Here is a 20,136-nt window from a genome sequence, read left to right as displayed (position 1 = left end):
GGAATATTTATGCATACATTATGAATCCTATTTTTTAAATCATTTACATTATTCATGGGAGTTTTATAAATTTCTTGTTTAATATAACCTCACAAGAAAAAATCACACGAAGTTAAGTCAGGTCATCGCGGTGGTCAAGAAATTGGTCCACCACAGCCTATCCATTTGTCATTAAATATTCTACGCATCCACTCCCTGGTCTCTTTCGCGTAATGCGGAGGAGCTCCGTCCTGTTGGTACCACATATTCTTCCTATCTTGAAGATTCATTTCCTCCAAGATAGGAAATAAAAAATTATTTAAAAATGAAATGTAAGACTGTGCGGTAATCGAATTTTCGAAAAAGTAGGGTCCGTAAATTTTCCTATTAAAAATTCCACACCATACCATTGTGCTCGCTTTAAATTGTGTATTTACTTGTATTTTCCATTGTGGGTTTTCGGATGACCACATTCTTGTACATATTTTGATGGCATATTTGCCCGTTGATGGAAAATATACATTCATCGGTAAAAAATATGTTTCGCACAAAAATTGAATTATCAGTCAATTTATTCGAAAACCATAAGCAAAATTGCAACCTGGCCTCGAAATCCCTATAAAACAATCTGTGCACTTTCGTAGGTTTATACGGCCTCAAATTATTCTTTTTTAGGATTTTATGTACTGTCCTTTTTGACAATCCGCAACTCTTTCCTAATTACCGGAGAGAACTATTAGGTTTTTGTTGAATCGCTGCTACAACGCAAATTTCTGAGTCCAAATTTTCAATTGATGGTGCAATGTGTCTCGCTATTCTGTTTTCGCTGACGGACCCAGTTATTTGGAAGCGGTCACAAATTCTTTTTATCTGAAAATATAACGATTTTATATAAACACGAGTACAGAAAACAACTTCAGAGAAAACAATATCAAAATCTATTAGTGTTTTGATAAATGAAAAAGGAGATTTCACTTACTATCATTGGTTGCGGTTTTGGCCGACTCGGGTATCGCAGGGAGAAAATATAGCTTATCTCCCGATATGATAAAGAGGGTATACCTCCTCTCAATTGCACAAATTCTATGCTTTCTTCGACGGTATAGTGAGACATATAACTTTAAATGTTCACAAAATGGTTTATTTAACACTTCACTCGCACGCTCACCCCGGGACAATGGACAATTATAACGATAATGCAACTGGTTGAAATAATCGGAAAAACGGTTGAAATTTAGGTTGAAATTCGCTAATACGTTTGCTTTCGCTGAAGGTTCACAAAGATCTGAATTTTAAAATCGGAACGGTAATCGTTTGAACCATCGATCCGATCGATGGCGTTGCGATAGGACTAATCCCGTGTGGGAGGGATTAGCGCCTGTACGCAACGACGTAATACGGCACAGAAGTGCCTCGGTCTATTATTATTATCTTTATTTCGGAACACATCTTGTTTATGTCAGAAATACAAAGGAAACCAGAAAAAAGCGGGTGTCCTGCTTTAAATGACGTAGATAAACAGTTACAAGATAAAAGAAAAAGGAGACAAAATACAACACTACCTATTCAAAACGTGCGAAAAGATGATGTGGTACGTTGGCCAATTTTTTCGTATAAGAGAGGACACTGCAAAAATCTCGGATGTAAAGGAGTTCCGAAAATTAAATGTTCCAAAATTAATGTACATTTATGTTTAACACCAATACAAGTGAAATTCCACGCTCAAGTTTTAATACACAGAAGTGCAAGTATTTTAGGCCATTGTTACCTAAAAATCACATAGTGAATATATTGCAATAATATTGTTTAAACGGAACAAAGTTTTTTACATTTACATATATAGGTTTATAACTGGGCGATTCCACGCCAAATCGATTACTTTTTAACCGACTTCGAAAAAGGAGGAGGTTACTCAATTCGATCAGTATTTTTTTTTTTTTTTTTTTTTTTTTTTCTATGTATGTTCGCCGATTACGCCTAACTGGGTGGACCGATCGGAATGAAACCTTTTGCATATGGTAGGTGCTGACTCCCCATTGGTACCATTATCAAAAAATTTTTCATTTTTTAATTGCAAAGTGTTGTTATTGCAGAAAAACCGGCAACTTTTAAAATAAACTTTTCTCGATTTTAGTGCGCTTTTAATATCTTATCGCGGACATGATTCTGTACAATTTTGTTCATATACAAATTTCGCGGAAATGTTTAGTTTTCGAGATATTAGCGAAAAAAATTGTTATTAACTTTTAAAATCAGCTTCCAACGATTTTAATGTCCTTTGAATATATTGTTAGGGGCGTGGTTCTGGACAACTTTTTCCTCTTGCGAAATTGACGGAAAGCTTTTGTTTTCGAGATATTACAGAAACTGTTGTTAACTTTTGAAGCCAACTTCGAACGATTTTTATGTCCTTCTAATACGTTATTAGTAGCATGATTCTAAACGAATTTTTCCTTATGCATAATTGGCGGTAAGCTCTAGTTTTCGTGATATTAGCGAATAACTATTGTTATTATTATTAGTGGAACGCCCCGTGCTATGCACGGGAAAGACAAGAAAGGGCAATTACAATGCACTGTACCAAAACACTAACTAAGCTTTGCCGCTTTGACACGCAACTTATGCAGCAAGATGAGTTCACGTTGACGTTGGTGTATTATTCCCATTGCTTGGTACAGTCTCCCTACCGTTCTAACAAACATTTTTTTTATTTTTTAGTTGCAAAGGATTATTTTTTCTATGCATGTTCGGCGGTTTTTCCTAGGTGGGTGGTCCGATCGGAACAAAGCTTTTCGCATCTTGTGGAGTCTAACTTCCCATTGATACCATTATCAAAAATTTTTTCACTTTTTAGTTGCAAAGGATTATTGTTGCAAAAAAAGTTGAAAAACGAATATCCATGTTGTCTTTTACTTAATTATGCTCATGGCATTTACTCAGTCAAAAAAAGCCTGGAAGAACTGTCTCACAGTATCCTATACAATTCTCCCCATTCCACTAAAAAGCGTTAAATAAAATAATTTTCGGAAAAAAAATACACCGACTTCGAAATGCACTAAAAAGTATAAAATAATTTCTATTTCCTAATGAAGTAATTTCTTTTTCTCTGAATCATACAATTACGTCACAGATATGAATTAAACCTATTTACTCGTTAGGTAGTATATTAAATACATTTCAACTTTTTCGGAGGCGGCGCAAAATTAAAAATACCTCAGTAAACGTTGCTGCCAATAACCAGTTGATTGTGGTATGGCGTATTGGAAATTAATAAATCCCGAGAAAAAATACGAACCATTATAGATATACCTGGTAATATACGTAAATGTAATGACTGCATCTTCATTTGATCAACGTTTCTGATATAAATGAAATTGAATCGACTTCGTTCGCGTGTAGAAGCCATGGATCTAAGAACCTATAAACGGAGCCCACGACGCGGGAATGACCAAATTTGCGACAGATGGGCTCTAGCTTTATAGTATATGCGGCGGTCGAGTCTTTCCGTCGCATACTCTATGAATATAGCCCTTTGCGGACTACCGCCGCATATATGCGTTCTGCGTAAATCATCAAATTGGCCGAAGAACTCATACTTGCGTTTGGCGAAAACAGTTGATTGAGCCGAGAAACGCGTACATGTGTTCATGCACGTAAATCTGTGCATGTATATATAATATGTCCAGAATATAACTTGGAATGCTATGAACGAAAACCGCGTTTAGGCAGAAATATACGCCGGCAATTTTTAATGACTATCTCGGCAGGAGCTCGGCCCCACGGTTCACTTCGAACCGTCCCGTCCGCAAAGGGCTAGATAGACCATAGTTACATTCTATACGCACTAACACCTACTTCGCGGCGTGCTGTCGAATTATATGTATAGAAAAAAAAATAGCTATACAAGTTTTGCCTATGTTCGGCTGTCTAAAGGTTGACATGTTCAAAAAAATCTTTTAATTTTGCGCCGCCTCCGAAAAGGTTGAAATGTATTTAATATACTACCTAACGAGTAAATAGGTTTAATTCATATCTGTGACGTAATTGTATGATTCAGAGAAAAAGAAATTACTTCATTAGGAAATAGAAATTATTTTATACTTTTTAGTGCATTTCGAAGTCGGTGTATTTTTTTTCCGAAAATTATTTTATGGAAGTCACCATTTGGAAGTGTTGTAATCCGTTTAAACGAACGGGGCATCAAAGCTTAGCGAAAGGACTTCATACTATTACGGTAGGGACGCGGCAAGTATTTCCAGCTCTTCCTAAGAAAGGGCTAATTTGTAATACTTGCCGTTGCAAAAATATGTAAAGAAAAAAAGGAGAGTACAAACAGAAATTTCACTAGTCGAGCCAGGGCCAACCGGATTATCGCATGGAGAAATGCGTAATAGTAGTGACAGTTTGAATGTTTCTATACCGATAGAACTGACCGTTCTTGTGAGTTCTTACAAACATTTTAATATCATCATGAGGTGATTCTCCCGTTACATATAAAATTTTAAAATTAAGCAAACGTATTTCGGAAATGATAGATCGAATTTGTAATAGATGAAAGTCACATTTAATAAATGAAGGTAACTCCTTTGATGTTGCAGTTAATACGGGAATAATTGAACAATTAAAAATTTAATTCAATTCAGAACCTAATGACAGTGAAAAAATTCGTATTTTGACTGCCTAAATTATGGAGTGTACGAAGAATTTCTTTTGAATTTAAAACCTCTTATCACATGGCAAGACAAATAAAACAAGTGCAAGTCAGTCACGAAATAAAGGTCACTCCAAATCCAAAGCATGGTTGTCCATTATCAGAAGGTATGAAGTCATTAGTAGAAAATTTCTATTGTAGTGACGATGTAAGTAGAGTCGTGCCGAGAAGAAAAGATGTTATTTCAATAAAACAAAACGGACGTAGAGAACATTTGCAGAAAAGATTGGTATTAGGTAATCATACTAACATATTTCCATTAGAGCAGAATCGGAGATGGTGAATTCTAAAAGTAATCGATTTTGCGTAGAATGACCCAACAACATTCTACGATTCTGTTACGTGGTAAGATCTTTCCAGCCTAGTTATTTAATACCTCGCCACACCTCGTATATTTTACACTATTTAATTATTTAGAATTATTAGTTTAAAAGTATCAGTAGTTTACAGTTCTATGGAATTATTATTTAACAAAATGTTTGAAAGTAATAATAGTGGCAAATGCATTAGGTGTAACACATCGTTAAAAAAATCTCGTGCGATAGTGAAATGAATTATCACGGAAGATGAAGTTTTCAAATATCAGGATCACTGTGCGAATATGGTGACAATTGGGACTGTATTTTGTGGTAAATGCAGACTGATTATTTGTAGAAATCGACAACCGAGTAAAACTGATATTGATGACGTTACAACGCACCAGGATTTCCATGCTGGACCAAGTAACTCTCAGAAAATCTTCGCGGAATTACCCTTTAGAAGAGTTGTCCATCCGTATAAATATTGCATTTTATGTCAGGCACGAAATCAACTAATCGTAATACCACTAGATGCACGCCTCCAAGCACTTACGCAAAAGAGAATTTATATATCGAAAGGTGATCGGTGTTGCCCCGCACATATAATTAAAAATCTGGCGGTATCGTGATACCGAAGGATCTGTAGTCGGTTTTAATGTGTGATGTGTAGTATGTTTTATTATTCTTACAAGAATAAGAAGGGGGGAAAAAAAAAGAAAAGAATATGTATACATCATATATGTCAGATAAGAAGAAAATGAATATAAAACCAAATATGATTTGCGGTAAATGGAAGAAGAAAGAAAAAACAAAACCGGCTATTGGCGGTCGATGTGCGGACTGGCGGCAACGAGCCCGGTAGTCTTTTCTTCGTCGTCGACTTATTCCCTGTGGCCCTCTTGCTCGGGCCGGGATTATCATTTGTTGGTACGCGTCGAGACGGCAGGGCCGCGATCTCCTCGCGCCACTCCGGCGCACATTTTGGGCACGTCGCGAGGGACACGCCTCGTTCCCCGCACCGGTAACAATATTTATGGGTTTTTGGTTTGGGGCATCGAGAATACCGGTGGCCCCAACCCCCGCAGTTCCAGCAGTTCACTTTTGGTGGACCTGCTTGCTCCATCTCTGTTTTGGCGCGGCCCGGCAGTGGTATTGGTCTTGAAGCTGGGGTGTCTAGGTGGCCCGCGGGGCGTAAGGTGGAGGGCACCACCTTTTCCTCTTCCCCCGTCTGTGCAGCTCTATCGACAGTCGGGGGCGGTAAGGGGGTTTGCGTCCCCCGGGAATGGGTCGGTCCCCATTATGGGGTTTGGACCGCCCGGGTGGTGGTGACTACAGCGGGTGTTTGAGGTTCGGGTACCTCGCTATTTTTTTCGGATGGTGTTCTGGATTCTTCTGTTTCCTTGGACGTTTGTGCGTATTCTTGGGCTTCGTTAATGACCCGGCCGAGAGCCGCCCAAAATCCCGGTTCGTCTTGCGTAATCCAACTAATCGTTCGATGGTATGGCTGTAAGTGGTTCCAGGGATTCGAGGTTTCTTTGCGGTCCATGATGCAGGTTCTCTAGGGTTTTTTTTCTTCTCCCTCTTTTCCTTTGGCTCGTTGCCGCGGTATTTGAGCGGTACGTTAATGCTGAAACGTTATTATATCATGCATAAAATTTTTTTAAATCCTCTATATGTACTTTAACCGGTTGGCGATCCGTTGCTCCCTGTATTTCATAAACTAGCGGTGAGATTTTCCGAGTTATTCGATACGGGCCTAGGAATTTTGGCATTAACTTAGCGGCGATATTCTTTTCCGCTGACGATAGTGTGTGGTTACGACGTAATACTAAGTCTCCTATTTGATACTATTCATCCCTACGCCTTAAATTATAACGAGATGCTTGCTTACATACTGCTTTATCGAGGTTCTTTATTACCCAATCCTGAATTAATTTTAATTGTTGCAAACGCTTTTCCCAGTTATCGGTTGTTGTCGGAACTATTTCTTGATTCTTTGCAACTACCTCGCGATAGCAATTAACCGGTTTGGGTTCTCGACCAAAATTTAGAAAAGCGGGGGAAAATTTCGTCGAAGTGTGATGCGCGGTATTGTACGCAAACCGAAAATCGGATAAGTGAAGATCCCAATCGCGATGATCTTTTTCTATATACGATGCTATCATTGTTTTTAATATTCTATTTACTCTTTCGACCGGGTTCGATTGTGGGTGGTACGGGGGAGTAGTCGAGTGGAGAATGCCGAACTGTTTCGCGAGATCGGTGATTTCCCGAAGCCGTTATACCATGTCGTGGAAGGCTTTGCTTCCTGATAAAATCCTGATAAGATTGTCAAGTACGGAATATTAGTACGCATGTTGTGCGAAGCACGATCTAATTACATTTGTAACTTTGATATACGAGTATATTATATTCTGAACCCGTGAACGAATCAGCAGGCGCACGCCACGTAAGGGCGTGCGAGAAGACGTCGAGCGACTGCACTTTACAGCACAGTCCGGCGCCGAATTTTTGCGACATTAGCATCGTTTTTGCTGAGAGACGTTTTTCGCTTTTTCAAGCGCTCTTTCTTCCATTATAAATTGGGGCTCTCTAATGGACATACTCCTGTTATACCGGCTGTCTACATATTCCGGTAACATGCACTCATTGTAAAATTGAATCAATTTCGGTTCCATCTGATCCTTCCAAAACACGTCGTCTCTTTCGACGGTAACGCATTTTATTCCTTTCCGTGTCCAAATGCAAAATATGCAGTATAATCTGCCTGTTACGTGCAGCTGTCCTTGCACTTGGTAGTAGTACTGATGGGTCTTATTTAGCGCAGTACCCGCGTCATTTTCAAATATCCGCCGCATTGATGGAATTGTCTTGATTGCCTCCTCCGGCAACAAATTCTCTGCTGTCTTCGGGCACTTTATTTCCACGATGCCCTCTTCATCGATGATACCATCCGGGGATGCTCCTATAAATGAATGGGATCTGCCGATGAAGATTCCGCATTCTTTAATATCTTTTCCTGTATGTTTCTTTAATTCTTCACGGGCAACTTCCTCGAACTCTTGCCCATATTTTATTGCAGGTACATTAATAATCTTTGGATATATTATTCTTTTCACCAAATCACCACACAACGTTCTACTTCTCCGACGGCACACACTTGCGAAATTGGATGCTGTTAGAAGTTTCGACTTGTAGGTATACCATCGTGGATTTTTCGATTGTCCGATTGTTTCTATTTGAATGGCATCCTTCTTTTCTTGCCAATTACGGAGCATCTCCATATGTTTTTCTTGTTGCAGTTTATAAATGGTACTATCCATGTCCGGTTTCGCTGCGTTTGCTCCATAATCGGAATCTTTTTCAGAGCGGAATTGTTTGTGTGTGCGTGTCGGGACTTCTTTTTCCTTTTATCTCTCCAATTTTTTTTCATTTCTCTTCTTTCTTCTTGTTTCCATGTTTGGTGTAATTACAGCCGGTTTCTTCTTCATCGCTCTATTTAACTGTGAAAGTGGTTCCTTCGTGTTGTATTGTAATACGGCAGCAGCACATCTTGCCGTGTAGGAACCTATTTGGCCGAAATTTAATCTCTTCCCACCGATGTACTTGGCAAGGATGCCGTTGAAATTCTCCACAGTGTTATTGTTGCAGTTGTACAATAAGCTCTCTGCATGAGCTGTTAGCGGCTGAAGTATGTCCTTTATCAGCTCATATACTCCCATACTCTTCAATTGTGGGACGATGTTTGTCTCATTTTCTTTGCTTTTTCCATTGCAGAAGTAATTTATTCTATTACATTCTGCGTGTTCGCCAAACACGTGACTTGGAATATTGTAAATGTCACAGTATAAATTTGTAATTTTTGTGGCGATTGGTACATTTTCATTACTTCTATACCGTGCGGCTTTTACGATTGCCGTTCGCATTCGTCGAATGCTATTTTCTACAGCTTTCCTCAATGTATCTGCGGTCGTTTTCTTCACAATTTCTTTCATTTTTTTGCAGAAATTCCGTAGTAAATGATTCGTGCATTCAATTTTCTTTACACGAATATCTGTCTTATACGGATCTACGTCTAGAATCTTTTTATAAACGCTGCTATCGTCGTCCGCGATTAGGGTCGAATAAATTAATCCACGCTTTGCCACGCTGGTTTTAAATCCTTCTACAATTGCATCGCTTTCCATAGCAGTGGATGCTCGACTCTTGCTCCAATTTTTAAAACACACGTGTTTTCGTGGTTCTTTCTGATCTCTTGCAGCACATTCGCAAATTATGCATCTTTTATTTCACACACCAATGAATAAATCTTTTCGAGTGTGATATCCAACTATCACACCAACTCCCGAGGCAGAGTTACATGCGCCGCGTCGGTGCGATACGATTTCTTCATCCAGCTCCCATCGACGACGACGGGAATGTGTGGAATTCGAGATTGCGGGACAATATCGCCTCTTTCAATAGCTAATCGTTTTTCTTTTGCAGCCGCTACTATCATTTCTTTTCCGCAGCGGCAATCAACGAATTTGCTATTTCATCGTGGTGTTTTGCAAATTGGGTTTTCGGCATATGTATATTTTATGTTCATGGTTGCCTCTGCGCATAGCTGCCTCCAGTAAGCATTGTCCCAGCAACGACACTACGATTTATATCCATTTCTTCAACATCGTCAGGTTGACTTGGGTTTTTCCCTTTGTAGTGGCACATAGTGCACACTACGGTGAGCGTAGTCTTCAGACCCGACTGTATTACGCCGGTTATTACCAAGTATTGTACACCGCAATTCTTCCTATTATCCGCATGGTGGCTTATTTTTTTCATTTCTTTAAAGATGTGCTGCATATTTACAATACTTAGTCCATTTGCAAAAGACGCCGTTCCTTTTGGCCCGGCTGCTGCTACTTTTTCGACTATCAAGCTATCTTCTCCGTCGTCTGAAAATTGTGCCGACGTAGTTTCTTCTGAAGTTTCTACTTCTTGTGCTATTGTAGTTACGACGCATGGTGGAAACATGGTGGAAATTTCTTTATTCTTTTCCGGAGCAGCTAAATGACGTCGCATTTCGAGAGTTGCTTTTTTCTTTGAATACCTCCTCGTCGAGGGAAACAACCGTCTTTTTTGCTTCTTCTTATCGCTTGGTCCATTCATTGTTTCACTCATTGTAGCTTCCATTTCACGTATAAATAGTGAACACTAATTAACACAAATCACTAAAAAATACACCTAAACAAACACTTAAAAATAAAAGACTTAAAAGTACACCTAAAAAATACACTTAAAAATAAATCACTTAAAAGTACACTTAAAAAATACATTTAAAAATAAATCACTTTAAAAAGAACACCTAAACAATTTTCCGATGTTCCAGAAAGTAATGTAATGTAATTTTTGCGAATTGAGAGACGGTGGTGAAACTGAGGGATGGGGGTGACACTAAGGGGTGATGGTGGAACCGAGGGATGAGAGTGGAATTGATGGACGGGGGTGACACTGAGTGACAGTGGTGGAACTGAGGGATGGGGTGGGGTGCATAGCTTCGAACCCCGGCATCGATCGACGATCCAGCAATTGTAAAGTGATCATGGATAAAGTAGCAACCCTACGGAAAGCTGTCGAAGAAGTAAGTAGTTTGCGTTTAATGACACGTGTATAGTGTTTTGCCAGTATAAATTACAACTTTACAATGTGTAAATTATTTATTTCTAGATGGAAATAGAAGTTGACAAGAAAAAGGAAAGAAGGCAGGAAGGAGAAAGAAAACGTAATGAAATGGAGAGAAAAGAAGGAGAAAATGAAGGCAGAAGAGAGGAGGGATCAAAGGACGCAAAGGAAAAAAAAATAGACGAGCCAAAGAATGAAGAAAGGCTGTCTAATAACAAAGTAAGTAATGTGTTTGACATTTATTTATTCCGATTTATTTCCCTACGATAAATTACGTATTGACAAAACCAATACGAACGGTGGTTAAAAGCCTTTAAGGAAGGGCGGGAGGAGGTTCACAACGATCACCTACCTGAACCTGGCACCCGACCTTCAAAAATTTTATTTCTTTCAATTGCATCGAATTTAGCATCGTTTGTACCCGTTTGTACCACCTTTGTTTTCGTTTTTTCCCCAAAGGGGTGAAAAGTTACTAGGGGGTGAAAAATATCCCAGCAACCCACTTTAACATTTTCTAATTCTTTCAAAGCCATCATAAAAAGGGACGTCCGTAGAGGGCTGTACCACCCTCACTTTCGTTTGTACCCCAAGGGGTGCGTTTGTACCGCGTTTTGAAAGTACCCCCAAGGGGTAACTTCGCCATTTTTGAGATATTCCAAATCTTCTTGCGGGTGCTGATTCCTAGTCGTTTGTACCTGATTGTACCACCCTCACTTTCGTTTGTACCGCAAAGGGTTCGTTTGTACCGCCTTTTGAAAAAAATCCCCTAGAGGTAACTTCGTCAATTTTGGGAATTTTTTAAATCTTCTTGGGGGTGCTGTTTCCTGTTCGTCTCTAGAGGTTTGTACCACCTTTACTTTCGTTTGTACCTCAAAGGGTTCGTTTGTACCGCGTTTTGAAAAAAATTCCCCTAGAGGTAACTTCGTCAATTTTGGGAATTTTTAAAATCTTCTTGGGGGTGCTGTTTCCTCTTCGCCTTTAGAGGTTTGTACCACTTTTACTTTCGTTTGTACCTCAAAGGGTTCGTTTGTACCGCGTTTTGAAAAAAATTCCCCTAGAGGTAACTTCGTCAATTTTGGGAATTTTTAAAATCTTCTTGGGGGTGCTGTTTCCTCTTCGCCTGTACAGGCGTATACCATCTTCACTTGCATTTGTACCTCAAGGGATTCATGGGTACCGACTTCTGAAAAAATCCGCTAGGGGGCACTCTGCAGTTTTCTAAGATGTTTCAAATGTTCTTCGGTGTGCTGCTTCGTATTCGCTTGTAGCGGTTTGTACCATCTTCACTTGCGTTTGTACCTCAAGGGGTTCGTGGGTACCGACTTCTGAAAAAATCCGCTACAGGGCACTCCGCAATTTTCTAAGATTTTTCAAATTTTGTTGCGCGTGGTGTTTGTTAATCATTTATACCCGTTTATACTATCTGTAATATTTCTGGTATTGAGCTCAGAAATTAGTAGCGCGAACGAGGTGAAGAACGGCATTTACTATGGAACGAGTTCCTTTTACAATGATTATGTCTAAAAGGAATATGGGATTTGTGGATGTGTGGTTCTGGTGTGTAACTGACATGTCAATACCTTTCAGTAATTATTTTTATTCACTTAATTAATGGTAAACATGGTTATAACAATCAACAATTATTATTTGAAAAGTATAAAAGACATATGTATTTTATTTAATGTAATTTTGTGAAATGAACAAGTTTCGGAGCAGAACAAAATATATTTTATTACGCAATAAGGAGGAACTCAGAATGTGAAATAAATATAATTGAACTCAATGCAAGAAAAAATGTACAATTAAAGTAATAAAATTTACATGTTAAACACTTTTACTTCCGTTTGTATCTGTAAGACTTCGTTTTAGGGTACGCTTCGCCATTTTTGGGAATTTTTCAGGTCTTCTTGCAGGCACTGTTTCTTATTAAGTAAATATGTTCTGAAATATTATGTGGAATTTAGAGAATTAAAATTACAAAATTGCAATGATAAAAGAAAAGCGTAAATTACATACCATTGGAACAGTGCTGCAAAGAAATTGTGTCAGACACAGTTTGTCTCTTGGTTGATGTTTTTGCCTGATATATCTTGTTTAATAGTCAACGAGGGCGATCTTCATTTTTGGAGATTTGGAGGCGTTCTTGCGGGTACTATTTCCTATTAAGTAAATGTGTTCTGAAATATTATGTGGCATTTAGAGGATTAAAATTACAAAATTGCAATGATAAAAGAAAAGCGTAAATTACATACCATTGGAACAGTGCAGCAAAGAAATTGTGTCAGACATAGTTTGTCTCGCGGTTGATGTATTGTGTTGTTTGATGGTTTAAAAATGAGAATTTCTTCTTTTCCATTCTTGCAACAACTGAAAAGTAATTTTCGTTTATTTATTTATTTCTTAAAATAAATAATTTATAATTTATAAATGTTATATTAATTTGCAAACGTATTAATGAAATTATACAATATATTCGAAAGTTGTAAAACGTTACCTGAATCGTGATTTCCCTTGCTATGCGCGTAATACTCTTCTTGTTCTGCTTCTCTTGTTGATTACGTTGATTATGAAGATTATGATGATTGTGATGATCGTGATGGTTATGGTGGTTATAATGAGTATGATGAGTGTGATGATTGTGATGATTATAATGATTATAATGATTATTAACGTCGTACAACTGCCATAACCTTTCGGTCTGCGAGTACAATTGCTTTTGATTGCAATTGTTAACCACCGACAAAGTCGTTGGTACTACGCTTTGCAGTGTAGTGCGACGCTGGATCGTTGCAACGTTTTTGACTTTTGGCTTTCCCCGTGAATAAGTCAACGGAGTGTACACTATTCAGAAGTGTACAGCCAAGTGTCGATCAACTCGCATGATCTTACGATCCGTGAGTACAATTGCTTTTGATTGCAATTGTTAACCACCGACAAAGTCGTTGGTACTACGCTTTGCAGTGTAGTGCGACACTGGACAATTTATTTATTAATTTACGTCCTTAATTATCAGACTTAATGTAAATTAATAGGGAGAGTTTCCGTTTCTGTAATAATTGCCTAGATGTAGTGATAGCACCTTTTTTTGACCGTGACAGGTCATTGTATATTTCCCAGGTTCCTGTTATTCTCTTACAATGAGAAATGTAGTGGCCTACATTTTGGGAATTCGTGCTTCCTGTATATTCGATCGCTGACACTAACTTGAATTTTATATTTTCGATTATTATTTCATCCGGTACTTGTAATAATGTAAAAGTACCTTCCCAATTACAGATATTTTCTGTTAAGGCTAAATGACTATGTTGTAGTAGTTCGATGTCAAAAATAATTTGTTGCCCTGGTATAATTTTAGTGCCAACGGTGTAATTATTGCATCTGGTGCATAGAGTTGATTCTTTAAATGATATTATATTATAAAATGAATTTTTTAAAGCCTGTATACCGTGCTCATAAAACGGTCGTACATTTACATCTACAAGGACTTCAGATTTTTCCTTTAAATATTTACAGGTTGAGTATTCCTGTACAATTGCATATGAACTGTCTTTTTGTAATAAATGTTTTCTAATTAAATTACTAATGTTACATGCACAATCTATATAATTTCCTTCTGATTTAAATATGCTACTGAGTATTATGGCTCGTTCTTTATATATTTTTTTGGAAATACCAAGTGCAGATAAATTTTTTATAAATAAGAAGAAAGTATTTTCCGATTTATTTATATAAGTATTATACGAGCACCAATCTCGATATGCTACTAAGAGTGCTTGTGCAAACGAATCAAATGCACACGTATTTCTCATTGATACGTGTTTTGATGCAATTAATTGTGGCCCTAGTAAAATACCATTCTCTAACATAGGTAGATTCCTATTTAATTTTGGTTTTATATGTATATCTTTAATATCTGGACAAATAGTTAAATATTTTCCTCGTTTTTTGCTAGGTTCCTTTACTTTCCCTTTCCAATTTTCAATTTCATTTAAAATATTAGTTTGGTCTGATTCGTACGTATCGTCAGAATGATTAAAATCTATATTTTCTTTATTATTATCGTCTATATTAATAAATTTTCTTTTACTGACTACTGTATCTATTGTATTTTTATTTAAATTATTATCAGTTGAGGGTATTGAGATATCAGTTAAACTATTATCTACCTGCTCAGAATTGAAAGAAAGTAATGTGCTATTTTCGCGGATTGTATTATTTTCTCCAATTTCGTTTATGCTATTATTGAAAGGTACTGTATTACATTGTTGATTTTTATTTAATTGCATTGCATTTAAAATTTTCATGTGCCCTGCTATCGATGCAATATGTTGCAATATAAATTTATCTACGCGAATATTTTTACAATTTTTTAAAGTTAATTGTTTTAATTTCCTAAAATATTCCTCTACATAAGACGAAGTTGGTACATCATTTGGATTTGATATTAATGATGTCCAAAGAGGGAAATGTTTGCAAATCTGACGAAAATTTGGAAGAATATCAGGACACCAGTACGGATTTAATCTATCAGAGATAGAAACATCAATAAATGATGTTTCATTTTCCACGTTAAGGAATTTGAAAAAATTATTTAAATCACTACTGTAACTGGTGTCGGTATCTAATGTGACATTACTTTTACTTTTATTTTTATCATCTATATCATCACAGCTGATTTCTATTTTATATGTTTTAATTAAATTGATCAATCTCTGTTGTGCAATTGAACATGTATTGTATTCTATTTGGGAGATGGCTACTATCACTATGTCTTCAGAAATATTTTGAAATAAATTTATATTATCGCATGATGTTAATAAACCAATGCAACGTACATAGAAATCTTTTACTCTTTTAGGTTTATGATGGAAACATTTCCATCGACACACCATTTTAATAAAGTGTGCAATATCTATTTTAATTATGCTTTTTGGTTTTAATGCAATGTTATTAGTTTTTAAGTAATTCAAACAATTATCTACATATGTTATTAAATCTACATTATTGAATGCTAAAACTACGGCATTCAGTAATGCGAGAGAATAATCTATTACAATACTGGAGGGAACTGAAACCATTGTTGATCGTAGCCATTCCCTTAGCCAAAACGTTATAACATTAGTGTCATGTCTTTCGGAAATCATTTGAAAAACTGGAAGAACTTGATTTTCAAATGGTATAACTGCTTGATATAGCAATATTACTTTACTAGAACCGTCTGCTTTTTTAATTTTTCTTACAGTTGATCCCGTAGCATCTATACATACATGACTACATGTATAACGTTTTTGCTTAATTATTTCTTTATATAAATAAGCCTGTTCTGGGCTCCAATACATTATAAATATGTCGTTAATTCCTATTTGCTTTATATTTCGCATTACTTCCAAATTTTCGTCTTTTAATTTTAATAAATTATATAAGGGATCAGAAATTTTATTATTACCTAATTCTTTATCTGCTTCAAGCTGTTTGGCTTTCCATAGAACTTCAGGTTTATATATATGAGATGGTATCGCATCTCCAAATTCCATTTCCTTATTGGCCTCTTCCCTGATCTACGCATACGCACTTTTTCCCTGTAATTCTTTCACTATGCGTTTTCGTTGGACTCCTCGTAATTGCCTTCTTCTGTTGTGCACAATATCCTTAGAATCACACGTAGAAATGTGTAATAACAATCCATCTTCATCTGGACCGTTAACACTGTATAAGCTGACATCGTTCTTACATTCTGTACATCTGCCTTTTACTTTTAAAAATAATCCATTGTCGCTTTTGTTACATTTAGCATATTTAAATGCAAAGCAACATGGAAGTTTTAATTTTAACCATATTTGCCGGCTTATGACGTTTGCCCAACCGTCTCCTAAAACGAAATATTCACGGTTTTTGTAAGTTGTCTTCTTCGGTGCAACTTTTGTCCACTCTTCTATATTAATTTTGATGGTGGTGCGCAATTCAGGCATAACACTACCCAAATTGCCAGTTGATCAATTGGATGTATTAGAAACGTCACTTTCACTTGCAGGTTGATGGGAATTTATACTGGTGTCGATGTTCACATTTTATAGAGTTTTCAATTTATCCAGTATTCCAGATCTGTTTTGTGATATACATAAATATAAATGTTTTTTTGTTATTGCACCATTTAAGCGGCAACATGCAACATCCCACACGTTGTCCGATAAGGAATGCAATTTATTGTCATTAGTAAAAAAGTTTAATTCTTTGACAGCTTCGAAAATTTCAGTATGTTTCACTTTCGCTCTTCGTGGCATTGTAAACTATTAATTGCACAAACTGAATCACGTGTTCACAATGTACTTCACTTTGCACATACGATAAATATCACACCAAATTTACTTATCAATATATTTTAAAACGCGTTAATAAAATTAAAAAAAAAAAAATACAAACAAAAAGTACCAAAAATTACCAAAGAAAAAAAAAATAAACAAAAAAATAAACAAAACTACAAAAGAAAAAAAATAAACACAAAAATAAACAAAATAGAAAAAACATATAGAAATTACAGAAAAAGCGCCACTAAAAATCGTATTTAGAATGTCTATACGACTAGGCGCGATGAACTGCTGACTCTATACTGAAAAATCTTCCTCTTAAACTTAGATGCAGCAGCTAAGCACAAATACACACCACTTGACATAAGTGAAAATGACCAATAGATATGCGCCAAAACACATCCCCACCACTGCAGGAGAAAACCTCCTTAAACGCTCTGTCCCCACGAAGTATAACGTAAACCTCGTTTAGACACTACGAATAGAAATGAAAAACGGTACTATTTTTAGCTTTTTTAAAATAAAACATTCGTCAACATATTTGAGACATTTTCCTCCTAAAACTGAGACCAAGCACGAAATAATTTGGACTGTATTTACGGGTTTAATTAACGATCAAAATGTTTAACGTACAGGTGGATAACGACTGGAAAAGAAAGTGACGTTGCTGTTGTTGCAGATGGCAAACATGAAATAGCTGTTCTATTGTTTTTGTTGGCAATACGTTGCAAACTATTTTTATTTTCAATCCTTTTTTAATACAATGTTTACCGACATATTTGAAACGTTTCCCTAATTAAAATAATACAAATCATGATGTAATTCGGGACATATTGACTTGTAATTTATTAAAGCCATTACTCTAATGACACATTTGTCGGTATAACCGATATACGGGTGTTCGGCTACCGGTGGGCATAATTTTAGGGGGAGATAGCTGGGGTGATTCTGAACAACTTTTTCCTTTACCAAAATGCTGGTTAAAGCTTAGTTTTTGAATTATTAATGAAAAACACTGACCAATCAGAACGCGAGAATAGCGCGCGCTCAGATGCGAGAACGACGGGTGCAAGCATGACGGTTGACCCTGGTCGTGAACAAACAAATCGCGCGATATCGGTAACATAGTTACCATTATCGGTAATATGTCAGCCGGTAAGTAGTTATAAAATTCACAACTATTAATAAATATGAATTTATTAACGAAACTAATTGTATGGATTAAGCGAAAATAAAGGTAAAGATCAAGCGCAGTTTTTTTAGATAATCAAAAAAAATGACTGTTTGTTTAACGACATAAAATTAAAGAATACTCGGACACTTACCTCATGAATGAATTTTTAATTATCTAAAAAAAACTGCGCTTGATCTTCACCCTTACTTTCGTTTCATCCATAAAAGGAGTTCCGATAATAAATTTATATTTATTAATAGTTGTGAATTTTGTAACTACTTACCGGCTGACATATTACCAATGATGGTAACTATGTTACCGATATCGCGCGATTTGTTTGTTCACGACCAGGGTCAACCGTCACGCTTGCACCCGTCGCTCTCGCATCTGAGCGCGCGCTTTTCTCGCGCTCTGATTGGTCCGTGTTTTTCATTAATAATTCAAAAACTAAGCTTTAACCAGCATTTTGGTAAAGGAAAAAGTTGTTCAGAATCACCCCAGCTATCACCCCCTAAAATTATGCCCACCAGTAGCCGAACACCCTGTATATGACGTTGTTCGGAGGAAGTTGTATACAAAATAGATTAAAAACAAAAACTTGGAATGTATTGGGATTCTAAATAATTGAACATGCTTTTGATCTTTCACGACTGCTGCAATGACAGCAAAAATTTAATGGTAAAAGTTTCATATAAAAGAAATTGTAGTATCGCAGATCGCGTCGAAGAAAAAGAAAGAACAATACCGCGCGCGTTTCTAGTTGCTTTGACGTAGAGTTTTAGTTATAAGAATTTGTGTGCGTGCATGTATGTGATCGACGCGACCGTTAAAAAACAAAAGCTTGCGTATGCAATATGCGTTCGGACCTGCAAAACCGCGATCGAGAATTTTGTCTTTATTTTTATTTCAAATACATTTCATTGTTCTTTTCGTTCCCGTTAACCTGCGTCCAATAATTTTTATCCCACAGAAATCGAAAATGAAAGATTTATTTTTACATTAGGATTGTCTCACCGATATGTTATTGTATATTTGCGTTCAATATCCTTCACTCGCTGTCCTTTTCGACGTTCGACAAATCATAAATGAATGTAGAATCTATGCAATATCAGCAAAAGTTTAGGCCCGAGAGATTTCCGGGCATTGAATATTTACTATATTAAGTATTAACAAATTTTTTATATTTTATTGATAAAGGTAACGGTGGTGACGTTATGTACTCGACAGGTTTGGTTTCATCCGTTTGTAGCAAGTAGTAATATGTAACGTCTAATATCTCGTATTCAATTTAAATGCAGTATTAGTAATGTAAGGATGGCTTATAAAAATATACAAGATCGGTGTAAAACGTGCTTATTCAAGAATCCGTTGACGCTTGATGGACCCCCGGTCGTTCGCTTCCTCGTGTGTTAAAACAAACAACGATCGGTACGTTCGCGTAACAATTCCTACTATGTGTAACGACTCTGGAACCTAGGTTCAGATAGTTACTAGCGCTAGGAAGGTAAAGAGCGGCTTTTACCAACTGAACGACTCGTTTTGGAAAATAACTAAATGTAAAGATTGTGGGATTCGTGTGGTGTGCGGTTAAGGAGTGAAATCCACAGGTCAATATCTTTCAACAATAAGGTTTATTCAATAAAATAATGAAGATGATGAATTTAACAAATAATAACAAAATATGAAAAGTATACTGGTTTGATCAAAAGAAGCTAAATAGATTTTGATATAATATTAATACTAGAAATAATAGAACTTGGCAAATTAAACAATACGTAATAGACATTAATTGTGCAAACGAACGATTTAATTACATTATTAATATCGCATTCTACATAATAGTTTATGTTGTTGATATGAAAGTAGTAATTTAATAGTGTTTTAATGAAAATTGTATTTTCTATCCTTCTCTATGTACTACGCACGACTTCTATACGGATCGGAGCTAAATGTATAAGCATACGATGCTTCTAGAACATTCCATTGAATAATATTATAATTTACAAT

General features: G+C 36.5%; 1 protein-coding gene and 1 long non-coding RNA gene across 10 annotated transcripts in view; one reads left to right on the top strand and one right to left on the bottom strand.

The window, feature by feature from the left end:
- Positions 1–20,136, top strand: part of LOC105662082 (uncharacterized) — a 242,548-nt gene that overhangs the window by 30,490 nt on the left and 191,922 nt on the right. For 6 of the 9 annotated variants that reach the window (XM_076529971.1, XM_076529970.1, XM_076529969.1 and 3 more), the window contains exon 3: positions 10,696–10,869. The exons of 1 other annotated variant lie outside the window; for it this stretch is intronic. In XM_076529971.1, the coding sequence (XP_076386086.1) occupies positions 10,696–10,869 (174 nt within the window). Of the gene's footprint in view, positions 1–10,391; positions 10,610–10,695; positions 10,870–20,136 lie in introns of all 9 variants that reach the window. 2 more of the 9 variants (XM_076529972.1, XM_076529965.1) reach the window with 1 other exon arrangement.
- LOC143264145 (uncharacterized) lies at positions 12,363–16,196 on the bottom strand. The gene is made up of 4 exons (XR_013037661.1): positions 16,097–16,196; positions 12,903–13,017; positions 12,667–12,827; positions 12,363–12,591 (listed from the first exon to the last, which is right to left on the bottom strand). It is a non-coding gene; the product is annotated as an uncharacterized LOC143264145 (long non-coding RNA).

This window comes from Megachile rotundata, chromosome 3, assembly GCF_050947335.1.
Source record: "Megachile rotundata isolate GNS110a chromosome 3, iyMegRotu1, whole genome shotgun sequence".
NCBI classification, from domain to species: domain Eukaryota; kingdom Metazoa; phylum Arthropoda; class Insecta; order Hymenoptera; family Megachilidae; genus Megachile; species Megachile rotundata.
Note: the sequence above shows the minus strand (reverse complement) of the source record. Positions and strands in the feature narration are given on the sequence as shown.